The 12285-nt window shown below is 45.1% G+C and overlaps 1 protein-coding gene across 7 annotated transcripts in view; it reads left to right on the forward strand.

The window, feature by feature from the left end:
• Positions 1-312: 312 nt before the first annotated feature.
• Positions 313-12285, forward strand: part of MCF2L (MCF.2 cell line derived transforming sequence like) — a 152489-nt gene continuing 140516 nt past the window's right edge. For 4 of the 7 annotated variants that reach the window (XM_068678832.1, XM_068678839.1, XM_068678843.1 and 1 more), the window contains exons 1-2: positions 314-474; positions 5467-5665. In XM_068678832.1, the coding sequence (XP_068534933.1) occupies positions 5488-5665 (178 nt within the window). In that variant the 5' untranslated portion in view covers positions 314-474; positions 5467-5487. Of the gene's footprint in view, positions 475-5466; positions 5666-12285 lie in introns of all 7 variants that reach the window. The other 3 variants (XM_068678742.1, XM_068678787.1, XM_068678771.1) reach the window with 1 other exon arrangement.

Genomic DNA, 12285 nt, shown 5'->3' on the forward strand with positions numbered 1-12285 from the left:
AATGCCTCCAGGAGAAACTTCTCGTCCCCCCTTCCCCCAAAAAATCCCAAAAAAAGGACCCGGCGGGAGCGGGCGCCTCAGCCCCAAAAGCCGCGGGCGGGAAGCGGCTCCCCTCCCTCGGGTGCCCTCAGGGGCTCCCTCCCCGGCCCCCCTCAGCTTGAGGGCTGAGGGAAGGAGGCAGCCGAGCGCTGCAGGTGCCCGGGGGGAAATAAATTTCCTCCGGCCGGCGGGCAGGAGGCGGACAAAGGGCGGCCGCCGGCAGCCGGCACGGCGGGGCGCTGACAAAAGGCAGCCGCCGGCCCCCCGCTACCCACCCGGCCGCGGGCGGGGCCCCGCGGCGCCTCCCTCTCTCCTTTTCTCTCTCCCTCCTTCCCTCCCGGCTCTGCCTCCTCTCCCTTCTTCTCCCCCACTCGCCCGGGCGAGCTCCGGAGCGCCGGCGGCAGCGGCCACCGGGTCCTGGGGCAGGGCGCTGAGGTGAGTGGGGATCCCCCCTTCCCGCCCGCCCGCCACCATCTTGTGGGGGGTGGCGGAGGCGGTGGCCGCGGGGCTGGGGCTTGTCCCGGGGGGATCGCCCTGCATCGCCCCTTCTCTTCTCCTCTCTCCTCTCCTCGGTTTTGGTGGCGGCGAGGGTTCGGGAAGCGAAACAAAGGCGGGGACCTGCGTGGAAATAAGCGGATAACACGGGCTGAGGGGCGCGGTGGGCGCTGCGGGATGCTGAGCCAGCGCCTCAGCGGCTGTCCCGCTTCAACCCCCGGGTTTCCCAGCAGAAGGGGTGCCCTGGGGTTTGTAGGGAGCATCCCGAAAGCGGGGACAAAGCCGGAGCTGGAGTGGAGATGTTTCACTCGGGCAGGGGTCCCCCGCAGCAGCTGAGGCAGAGAGGGGGGGGAGCCGCGTGTGCTGCTTGTTGGTGCTTGAGGTGTCTCTGGGTTCAGGTTTTCCCCCCCTGACTTCTGCTTCTCCTCGTCCCGGCAAGAGGAAGGAGGCTGAAGTGTTTGCCATCCGAAAGTCAGAAGGAGAGATGTGTTCAAAGATTAATTTCCAACCCCTCTCCCCCCGAAAGCCTGACAGAAGAATGAGCAGCCAGCAGAACCTCCGCTAACGGGGGCTTACTGGGCACAGGTTGGTCAGCATGGTGAAAAACAAAGAATACAACATTAAACGCAAACGGACATCAGCTTTAAAAGATCATGCAAGTAGGAAGGGAATGGCAAAAAAATGTTTCAGACCACAGTTCAGGAGGGAACTTGAATGCGCTCCGAATAAAAGTTGTAGGGCAGAGAGCTGAGTGCTCCCCTAGCTCTGGTTGGTGTCACGGGTAATTTCTTGTGGTTCAGGCCTGGCTGCTAGCACACAACCCACTTCTTTACCCTTATCCCTTCTTCTATAGGGAAATCGGGGAGCATCCCCGCGACTTTTTGCTGTTGAACTTGGAAATTCGTGTGTTTCAGGCAGCTTCCAGAAGTGACAAGTTTCGCTGGTTCAGGACCAGACTATGCAGAAGTAGTTCCAGAGGTTGCGTGGAAAAGCTTTATTTGTTTGTTTTCTGACAAAATATCTGTGAAGGCAGTCCTGAAGGTAACCACCTGTGTGCACTGCTGGGGCTCTGCAGGAGGTTCGAAACAGCCACCGGCTTAATCATCCTAAAACGTACACTTACACACTTACTTAAAACTCTTCATGCAGTGCCCCTTTCAAGATGAAAGTTGTTGTCAGTTGCCATTTCTAACCAAATTACCCTGCTGGGTAAATCTATAGGAACTTCATTAGGAAGCATTCAGCATGGTTACTCAACAGCAAATTCAATCCCAAATAGCTCCGAAGGAAGCCTGCTGCTTCTTTCCGAAAGGGGCTCCTTTGTCTTGCAGGGGAGGTTTGGGGAGACTTGGCAAACCTCAGCCAGGCGGGTTACAGTAAAAGGCTGAGCTACGGGGCTCGGGATTTTTTTTATGGGATATTGCAAAATGCTTTTGACCTCTGCCACGTAGGGGTCGGGAAGGAGGAGGACAAGAAGGGACTCGTGGAGCAGTTCTGTGACGAGCCCTTTGAAAATGGACACCTCGTACGTGTTTGTCAGCGGGTCCGTGGGACGAGGTGACCCAAGCCATCCCTCGGGGACCACTGGCCTCCGAGCCGGGGAGGGCGCGGGCGTGCTGCGTGATGTGGCTGCTGACCAAAGGCGCTGTCCCAGGAGCTTTGTCCAGAGAGAGGTCTTTGACATCCCAAACGCTGATGTTCCCGAGCTTGTTTCCATGATAAATAAGTGCAAAATAAACAGAACGTGCCATGTGTTTACTGACGGATGGAAAGTAGCAGCTATTTTGTTTGTTTCAGCTGAGCTACCCAAGGGTTTGCGTGCTTGGCCGTGGGCACCTCCGAGTCAAAGGAAAGCTTTTGCTCAGGGTAGCTTCGTGATGCTCACACAAGGAGAGCTTTGTCGGTGAAGATACGGGGTGAAGCACGCAGCCCCCTCACCCTGCATAAAGTGCTGCGGAGCTCTCTCAGCATCTCTCGTGTGTCAGGCTTATTTTAAAAATGAGGCAGAGCTTGTCATTCCCTGGGGTTTTGAGGAAAAATCTCGGAAATGTGAGCCAAGTGGAAATGGACACAGACGAGGAGCAGCTCTGGAGGGACATCAGCTGCTCTGTGTTGTGTTTCAGAGCCTCGAAGCATCACGCTTTGTGTTGGGGCCGCTGTGCTTAGCTGGCTTCTAGTGGACGGGACGAGCAACGAGTGGCGACAACAACTTTGCAGCACGGGGGCAGGTGGAGAAGAAATGTAGATGCCTAATTCTGAGAGCTCAGTTTTCAGGAATGTAGGTGGCTTGGTGGGAGTTATAAAGACTGAGGAAAAAATGGGTTTGCTAATAATGATCTCTAGGCAACGAGATCCCCGTAAGGTGGTACGTTGCTCACATTCAGGTTAATGTTGCTCAGAGGCTGATTTTCACTGGAAATGGAGGTCTGTCACCTTCACGGATGTGAAGTCTGCCCAAAACGGGCAGCAAGACGCTTCACGGGTCCGGTATCTTACTAAACTCGAGGGCCTTTGTTTTTTCCTGTGATGGACAGAAGTGGAAATGCCTCTTGTGTCACGGCCAGGCTTCTGAGGGACTTGAGATACGGTTCACGTGAGGACGCCTGCAGCTGGCGGGGAGGAAGTTCCAGCTTTGTCCACGTTTTGTGTCACGCTTGCAAGAAGCTCTTCCCTTGCCCGCACGCTCTGCTCTGAGGGTCTGGGACCAGCACGGTGTCTTTTGGAGCCTGTAGCTCTGGAAATGGAAGCAGAATTTGACAATTTATGGGATATTACTCTGTCACGTACCTGCAGGGTGCTGTAGGGATGATGTGATGTGTGTTTATCTCCTCCTTCCTTTTGTCAGAGCTCTTAAAATCTGATCCTGGGTTAACTAACAAAGGGTAAAATGTTCTTGTGCGGCTGCCCCAAGAGGAGGAAGAAAGACAGCTGAGGGACTGCCACTTAAACTTGCGAGCCTTCCTCAAATGGTTGCCTGCAAGCTGAAAAATTGAATTAATAGGCAAGCATTTCTCTTATTAAACGCGTCTGATTTTCTTCTTCCTTTGAAGAGGCCTCAGTTTAGTGCTTGCTAAAGAGCCTTGCAGATCCTTTGAAACCAGCGTTTCCTACATAAGTCCAGTGATGATTTCTAACGCTCCGTGGAGGCCTTTTAAATAAAAAATGAGGACGTTTATCTTGAAGGACTTCTTAGTACCCAGTTTAAAGTTGATCACAGTAAAGCTCCAAATGAATTAATACATTAATCTTTAAATTGATTTTTCTTTTAAAATCACAGAAGGGTATTCTGCAGGCCCTGGAGATAGAGGGGAGAATGGCTAGGGTTTTGATGCTGTTGCTCTTTCCCTCCACTTTCTAAGCAAAATGTGGAAGGGCAAGAGTAGAAATACAGTATCTGTAAGGGCAGAACTCAAGTAGTTTAAAGGGCATTCATAAAATCCCATTAAAACCCTGGGGAGTCTTGAAGGGCCATGAGTCAAGTGGGTTCCCTCTCTGTCACTGGGTCCCGAGCTGTTGGCTCCAGAAGTTCGCGTTCCTGCTCTTAAAAATCAAAATAAGGAAAATTTGTGGGTCAGGAAACCTAATTAAACGAGAATTAAGGTCAGAAATGTGTGTCTCTCGCTGCATGTTTCAGTATCATTATTTCTGGCAATCTTCGGGAGTTCCTGTTCCTTAAGGAAAGGCAATAAATGAGGATTTTATTCGTAATTTGCTGATGGCTGAAGCGTAGCTCCACATGCATTTCGGTTCACCTTTCATAGAGTGGGGGAAAATCCACTGCAACTTGGGGATTTGTTTCTCTTTCAGAGCAGATTCCCACTTTCTAGGGGGGGAAAAAAGAAGTTCAGGACCAGAAAACTTCACACTGTGCTAAGTGGCTTTAAGAAGAGAAATCTATTTCATGTCTCGCGGGTAATTGAAAGCCTCAGAAAATGGGAAAAGGGGAAATTGTAGCTACTGTGCCACCAGGTAGAGGTAAAGGGAAATGGCTTTCTTTGAGCTGCTAAGAAGATGATGACAGAGATGCTGCGTGGTCCTTGGGCAGTTCCTGGTAAAACAGCTGCTGAATAACGCAACTTCAGGAAGGGGAGATCCCCCTTTGTGTACAAGAGGAAGAACACGGTGGCTCCCTGGCATCCGTGTATGCAAATTTAGCAAGCTGCAGGTGTTTGGGCGCAGCTCCTGCCTTACCTGCGGGCACAAATGGGGCTGGTGATGAGCTCTGGCCAGGCTCGGGGTGCTGCTGCTGCTCGCTCCTCCTCGAGAAAGGCAGCATCCAAAGCCCCGGGTGCTCGGTCAGGAGCCAAACCACACGGGTCTGCGCTATCGCTCCTTCCTGCCATGCTGCCAGCATCAAGGCTTCCTCCAGTTAATGTGTTTGTTAACTTTTCTGACAGTAGCTTCAGTTCCCCGTGCTGGGGAAAGCGTTACATCGGTTAAAATCCCTGCGTTGTTTTGCTTTTTTGACAGCTCGTGTTCTTTCACCAAGTTAAATTGGGATCCAGGGGGTGTTTTAAAGACAAATACTGACTTGTTCTGCTGAAAATACAAAGGGATATTTATATTTTTTGCCTTTATACGATTGATACTAAGATTACACATAATTAGATTTTTGTATATTTTTTTGTGTGTGTCTGATTGGCTCACAGACCTATAATATAAGCCCTTTGAGAAGCTATGGGGGTCTCCTGAGGTTTTTATTTGGATACATGTCATGGGTAGCTATTATTCACTAATGTGACACCACATATGCTTATTACAAACCTCCAATTTCCTGTTTGATTCAAATAAAATCAAAGGTCCCAGTAATCTGTACACGACTGTCAAACGTTTGAGGATTTCCTTTTAAGTAGGTAGGCTTGTGGTGCTTGTTTGTTTGTTTTTTTGTCACTTCTTGCTGCAAACAATTTTCTGTCTGTTCTCAAACTGCAGAAATCAACTCCCAGCCTGTTCATGTCTGACTACTGGTATTGGAGGTTGGTCCCGTGCAAAGAATCCAGCAGCTGCAACTGTTTCGCAACGGGCAATCGGTCTAATGAGGAGAAAGAAGAAGAGACGAACCATCAGGTCGTGGTGTCAGACATCATGCAGCTTGTGCGAGACAAGCAGGAGGTGCCGGAAAGCACAGCAGGTGAGAAAAACATGGGGTATTTTGAAAACTGGCCTGCTGGCTGCCAAACTGGACTAAGGAGGGGACCGATGGCTTGAGGATTTGAGCAATGACAGCAGGGAACCCAAATAAAGTAGTAGCCAAATATTCACTCGGAGGAGGGCGATGTCAGCACAAAAACAAATGTTTAGTAGCATCCAGCAAAGAGTGAAGGCTTTTACTCAGGAGTCCTGATGCTTGTCATAAGGAATTAAAATAATTGCATAAAGTAATTGATTAGCAAAAAATAGTCATCCCACTGAAACCTGACCTACCTTCCCTCCTGTTTTAAAATCCTGCTCTAGACAAGCTGCTCAGAGAAGCAAGCACAAAGTACCTCGGCACTTTATCATACTGTTTTTGTGGCTGAGATCCATAAGCAGGAGAAAAATACAGTGAGTGCTAGGATATAGTGACAAGGATTAAGAGTTACTTTTCTCCTATACCATATTGTATTTATCCAGGCAGAAGTTTGTTACTTTCATATCTGAACGGAGCGGTCTTTGCCTTGGTACTAATGTAGATGGAATATAATGCCATAATTTGATAATCCTTTGCATCTGATAGCAATTGATCTTTATTAATTCATATTCCTTTGATTTTATTAAATTAAAAAAAAAAAAAAACAACTCCTAGGAAATTAAAAAATATCTGCAGATATTCATGCAAACCTCTTTAGCTAGGAAGATGATCCAAAACCGGAAAGGTGAAATCCACTAAAATGCAGTTTTGCATTTATTATACAATTACAAGGCAGGATATGGCTCCTTTGTAATAAAGGCAAAAAAAAGTGGTTCTTTCAGCCTGAAGGAGCTGATGATGCTGGTGCTAGTACAGAAGAAAACAATTCCTATTCTGCTGTGGCTTAGAAGGAAGCAGTTATCAGAGTAAGCGTTTTATTCATGTGCAAGTGAGGTCTCCGCCAGGATGCAACACTTCTTTTGAGGTCAACAAAGAAAGATGCAAAAAAAACCTTGCAGAAATTCCAGAGAAAGATGTCAGGATGGTCAGAGATTGACACGATACAAATTTTGTGGAAATAATGAAGGTGTATCTAGACTAAAAGAGAAAAGTGGAATGGAGAGAGATTGCATACATGTACTCTGACTTTTATGGTGGAGATCTTGGATGTCTTTGTGAATTAAGGAAGAAGGTGAACACTTACGTGGTATCATTTTCTTATTGTTTATATAAAATAAGGATAGAGAATTGCCCATTTGATTTCTGCAGAGAAGGTTTAGACTGTTGAAGGGCTTGTACAGCATATTCTTAATGAAATCTCCAGTGAAACAAACCGCTGCTAAAGGTGACCATACTAGGCTATGCTTATTTCAGCTTTTAGCTATGGTTGCTGGCTTTCTGTCACTGAGTCCATGTAAAAGCCATATGAGGTTTAACGAAAAAGGTCCTGGACTAAGTTTCCTGGTCTGAGATGTAGCAGGAATGTAGATTTTTCATTGACGTTTACATCCATCCCTGACTTGACAACTGAATTGCAACCCATTAATCAAAACTGAAATGCTCTTGATACTACTCTTTATGTCTGGAAAAAGTGGGGCATAGTTTTCAAAATACGTACATTTGTGTTCTTTCGACTTGTAGAAGAGAACGGTGTAGACCAGGAAAGGAGCTCTACTAGAACTAGGAATGAGAAACTTAGCTGAAGATAATTTTTTGGTAAACTTCTTGAATTTTAAGTGCAGTCTGAAAGCTCTGTGTGTGTCGTAACTGATACTGTTGCTAGTATCGGGGATGTAATGAATCGTTGTGTTTATGGCCATTTTGTTGAGTTTTGACTTGTAAGAAATTACCGTTCTTTATTAATACAATCTTCATGTTAATATTTTCTGACTTTGTTGAGGGACTGCTAGAAAGAATCTGCTCTGAAAAGAACTACAGTGGCATAACATGGTAAATACAGCGGGCAATTTGCATGTTGTTAAAGTTGATGTGTGGTTGTTTTGCTTTAGTTCCAGTACTTGTTCAGATACTTCTCTCAGGAAAAGAAGCTGCTATTTTTGTGGCTGGTAAAGAAAGGCATAGTGCCTTGCTCTGCGGAGCCAAGCACCACAGTCTTCTGGTGGGAAGAAGAGGAGAGAGAAATGCTGCTGGAGAAAAAAAACTATATTGTTGTAGCGATGTTATTGGAGTCTTTTCACTTCTCTATTTTTGGCTTCTGTAAGCAAATGTGACGGGCCTTAGTCCCCCATGCAGCCTAACAATACTGCGGGATGGAGAGCATCTCGCTGCTCTTCTCAGTTAAACCATATGTTGCTGCAGCTGAAGTTTTAACGCCTCTGTTCACTCCCCCTCCCTAGAAACTCATCTGCTACGCTATTGATACTGCTATATTAACAGCAATATTTTTACTGCAATGTTTTTCTAGAAGTTATAATTAAGATCAGGTCTTCCATGTGTCTGGGAGTTTGCACATTTCTGCTTGAGAACATTTTGCATCTTGCGAGGCTTGAAAGCCTAGCTTGAAAACAATAGCTGAGGGAACATGCAAAACGCAGCTTGAAGCGGAGCACAACTGAGATGGGAGCACAGAATCCTAGAATATCCTGAGCTGGAAGGGATCCACAAGGATCATCGAGTCCAACTCCTGGCTCCACACAGGAACACCCCAAAATCAGCCTATATGACTGAGAACATTGTCCAAACACTTCTTGAACTCCGGCAGGCTCAGTGCTGTGACCACTGTCCTGGGGAGCCTGTCCCACTGCTCCACCACCCCTCGCGGTGAAGAACCTTTCCCTGATACCCAAATTGCAATGAGACTATAGCACACACAACTCAGATGGCCTTTGGCATTCAGATTGGGTAAGACATCATTCCCACTCTTCTCTTTAGGAGAGGCTGGAAAATAGAAAGCGCATGGAGAAAAGATGCAGTTGTGGAAGCCAATCATGAATCACTAATATATATATACATATATATATATATATATATCTTCAATACATCTATCACTTCTCTGTGCCTGTTACGTTGTTCTGCCTGGTCAGGACTGGATTCAGGAGCATTGTGCTTGGAGGCCAGTTAACGCAGCAACATTTTTGCTTGGGGCTGTTCTCCTCTGAAGATGTTCTCCTTGAAACAGTTGTCACCCTTTTTTTGTTTGCTTGCTTGTTTGCCTTTTCTTCAGATCTATTTGGAGTATGATTTTTTTTTCACACTTTTTTTTTAACAAAAACAGTATTTGTGTTATAAAAAATATTCTAGTGTAATGCCTTAGGAACCGTAATTGCTGTTGTTGTAACAAACAGAAATGAGGGTGCTACAATCAAAGATTTTACAAAAACAAGAGGGTTATCACGACTGCCCAGGTTTTGAGGAATTAAGTATCCAGGTGATTGCTGATTCCAAAGTCTGAAGTTTCCTTGATCCAAACTTACCTGAGAAGATGTACTTGATAAGTAGAAAATATTTTCTAAACATTTTAGATTATAAAACGGATGCATTTTTGCCATTTAAAATGATTATTAAGATTTTGAGGAGAAATTAAAACACAGCTGAAAAGATAGGTGCATGTTTGATGTGCCAATTCTAACAATTGTGACTGTGCTGCAAAACAAATCATCAGGTGTTGCAGTCACAGGCACTGGAAATGCTCCTCTGTTACATTCACATGCTCTTGGAAAGAAACATGCTTGGTATCATCTCAGAGTCTTAAATTGCATTGTTCTGCATATATAAACACCTTTATGGTCCTGCTTGATGGCATTCATTACTGAAGTGGTCATCTTTGCATTATATACCTGTTACATCACCAATGTCTGGAATAGTTTGGTCAAGTTACATTAGTAAGACCAGCAATAGCTTATCACCCGTGTCAGAAGGAGAGGGGGAAAAAACAGGCAAAACAGTCTCTTAAAGGCTTATACATCGTGGCAACTCCAGTTCTACCCTGAAATCCTTAATTCCCCCACTGCCACCAGCCACAACTGTATAAATAAAATATTTTGGTAGTAATGTATGAGAGGAACACTGTAAGTGTTCATTATTGTAATTACACTGTTTCAAATTAAGTGACTCTATTCAGAAAAGCAATAGCCAATGCTGTTTGGATCAAGTCCATTCTATTCCTTAATGTCTACAAATACAACCTTTTAAAGTCTTAACTAAAAAATAAGAGATAGAAGATGACATCTGAGAATCTGATTCTGCTGGTAGCAAAAGGAGTGACAGGATTAAATCATTGTGTTTCTGGGGAGAAAACACAATATATGCATACATTTATGCAATATATTGGCAAGATTCCTTTATTCTTGGAACTGTTGTACATTGCCCAAGATGTTTTATCATACTTGAAATCTTATTGGGATTTTAATTTTAATTTGCAAGGCTGTACACATTACACCATACCTCAAGCAACTCCCTGATGGAAAGCTTTTTCTGCAGATTACTTACAAGCTAGATTAATACAGCTAACCGGTGTATGTAGGTAATGAGGCTGTGAATATCGTACCAAGTATTGCTGGTGGGCTTTTTTTGCATAAGCAAGAAAAGTTTGTCAAGACAAAATTTGTGATGTGGTCAGAGATTTCTGTTTTAGAATTCCGTTTGCAGCTGCAAAGAGACTGCTTTTTTCCAGGAGTGACGACATCGTGGTGTAATCTGATTAACACTGGTACGTCTTCTGGGGAACAAAGATGGTGTTAAAAACTTCGGAAGCTGTCTGCACAGATGCTACATTGCCTGTGACCTTTCTTGCCTTTAAAAATAAAATGATGGGGAGTCCCTAAGCTGTAATATACAAGCCTCTTAGAGATACATGGTCCTGCACAGAGCTGGGAGCTATCGCTATCACTGGTGGTGTCTGATGTAATGCTCAAGGGGGAACTCAGATTTATTTTTTCTTATTTTTGGCGAATGTAAAACTGAGATTACTCTAACTGTTGGCAGAGAAGAGTGTTTGGCACTCTTCACCTGCCAGGTGGCAGTGGGTTGGCAGTAAAAGACTGGCTGGATTTTCCTTTGGGATCTTTCAAGTATATCCGTGTTGAGCTTTCTGTTTGGCACTCGTAGTTCGATAAGAGGTGCACGTCCAAATAGGATATAGCATATATTCTGTGTGCACAGTTTGTATTTCTCACTTTTCAAGGCTATTTACTTACAGCAGAACTCAGTTTTATAAACAGATCTCTTTACAGGTCCGTTCCTTTCCTGTCAGACTCAGCACATGTGTCTGAGCAAATGTTTGTATATGTTTATTAGCTAGAAGTCCTGCTTCTTACTAAAACCGAATTTCTATTGAAGGAGTTTAACTCCTCAAAATTAGACGTGTTCAAAGCTAATTGGAATAACCTACCTAACAACATGAAAAGGAGAACATTTGCATGGTGAACTTCATCTGTTTTGTGTTTCTGCTTCAAGTAATAGAGCAATGAAATCCCAGCTTGATTAAAATCGGCAGGAGTCTAGTCAGGATTTCCATCTAAGTCTTGAGCTGTGCAGGTTAACCAGCCTCTTAAATGAAATTAATATTAAGCATCTTACTGTAATTCCTTCTTCCCTGGGAATTACTGCAAATATGGAATATATTAAAATAAATTCTTGCTCAGCTAGCGGCATTCAGCTCGAGAAGTTAGAGCAGAAAAGCTCTATTAGTGTGAAAAGGCACTGCCAGCTGAAAAATGAGCTACAGGGAGGTATTTCTGTAATGTCAGCAATAACTTTGAGAGTGTGTGTGCGAGTATGTGTGCCTATATATGCATATAATTCAGTGCCACATATGATGAATTTCCATGCCATTGCAGAATCATGGGATCATCTAGGTTGGAAAAGACCTTTAATATCATAACGTCCAACCATTAACCTGACTTTGTGGGTCCTATCACTACACCGTGTCCCTTGGTGCTACATCTACGTGTCTCTTAAACACCTAAACACCTCTTGGGAATGGCTGCCAGCCAGACTCAACTCCCTTCACTGTGGCAATTTAAGCCCAGCCACCCAGCCAGTTCTTCACAGGTTGCCCACAGCCCCATCCAGCCTGGCCTTGAGCACCTCCAGGGATGGGGCAGCCACAGCTTCTCTGGGCAGCCTGTGCCAGGGCCTCACCACCCTCTGGGTGAACAATTTCTTCCCAATGTTTAATCTAAATCTACCCTCTTTTAGTTTAAAGCCATTAGTCATTGTTCTGTCACTGCACTCCCTGCCAAGGAGTCCCTCCCTCCCCAACTTTCCTGTAGGCTCCGTTAGGAACTGGAAGGCTGCTGAAAGGTCTCCCTGGAGCCTTCTCTTCTCTGGGCTGAAACCATCAGTCAACTGGGATTTCCCTGGTTAGCCACGTCTGTTGGCAAATTATTGAAAGCCAGCACTTCTGCCAGTGACTACAGTTCCCTTCTTTCCTTCCTTCCTTGGCCAGGCCACCAAGATAATCTTCAGGAACCTGTTGTACCATCTGTAGCTATAGTGAAGGCATGAAAGCATCTTTAATTTTTCTTTGAATTTCCCAGAGCTGGGAAGGATTTTAGGAGTTTTTCCAAGTTCTGTATGCAGCATTGTTGCACTTCTACTTTCTAAATTTGGAGTTTTCAGAAGTGCCAGCATAATCATGTTGAGTAGTGAGGTAAGAAATTATTCTCTAGCAATATTCC

This window comes from Anas acuta, chromosome 1 (genome assembly GCF_963932015.1).
Source record: "Anas acuta chromosome 1, bAnaAcu1.1, whole genome shotgun sequence".
In the NCBI taxonomy this organism is placed as follows: Eukaryota; Metazoa; Chordata; class Aves; order Anseriformes; family Anatidae; genus Anas; species Anas acuta.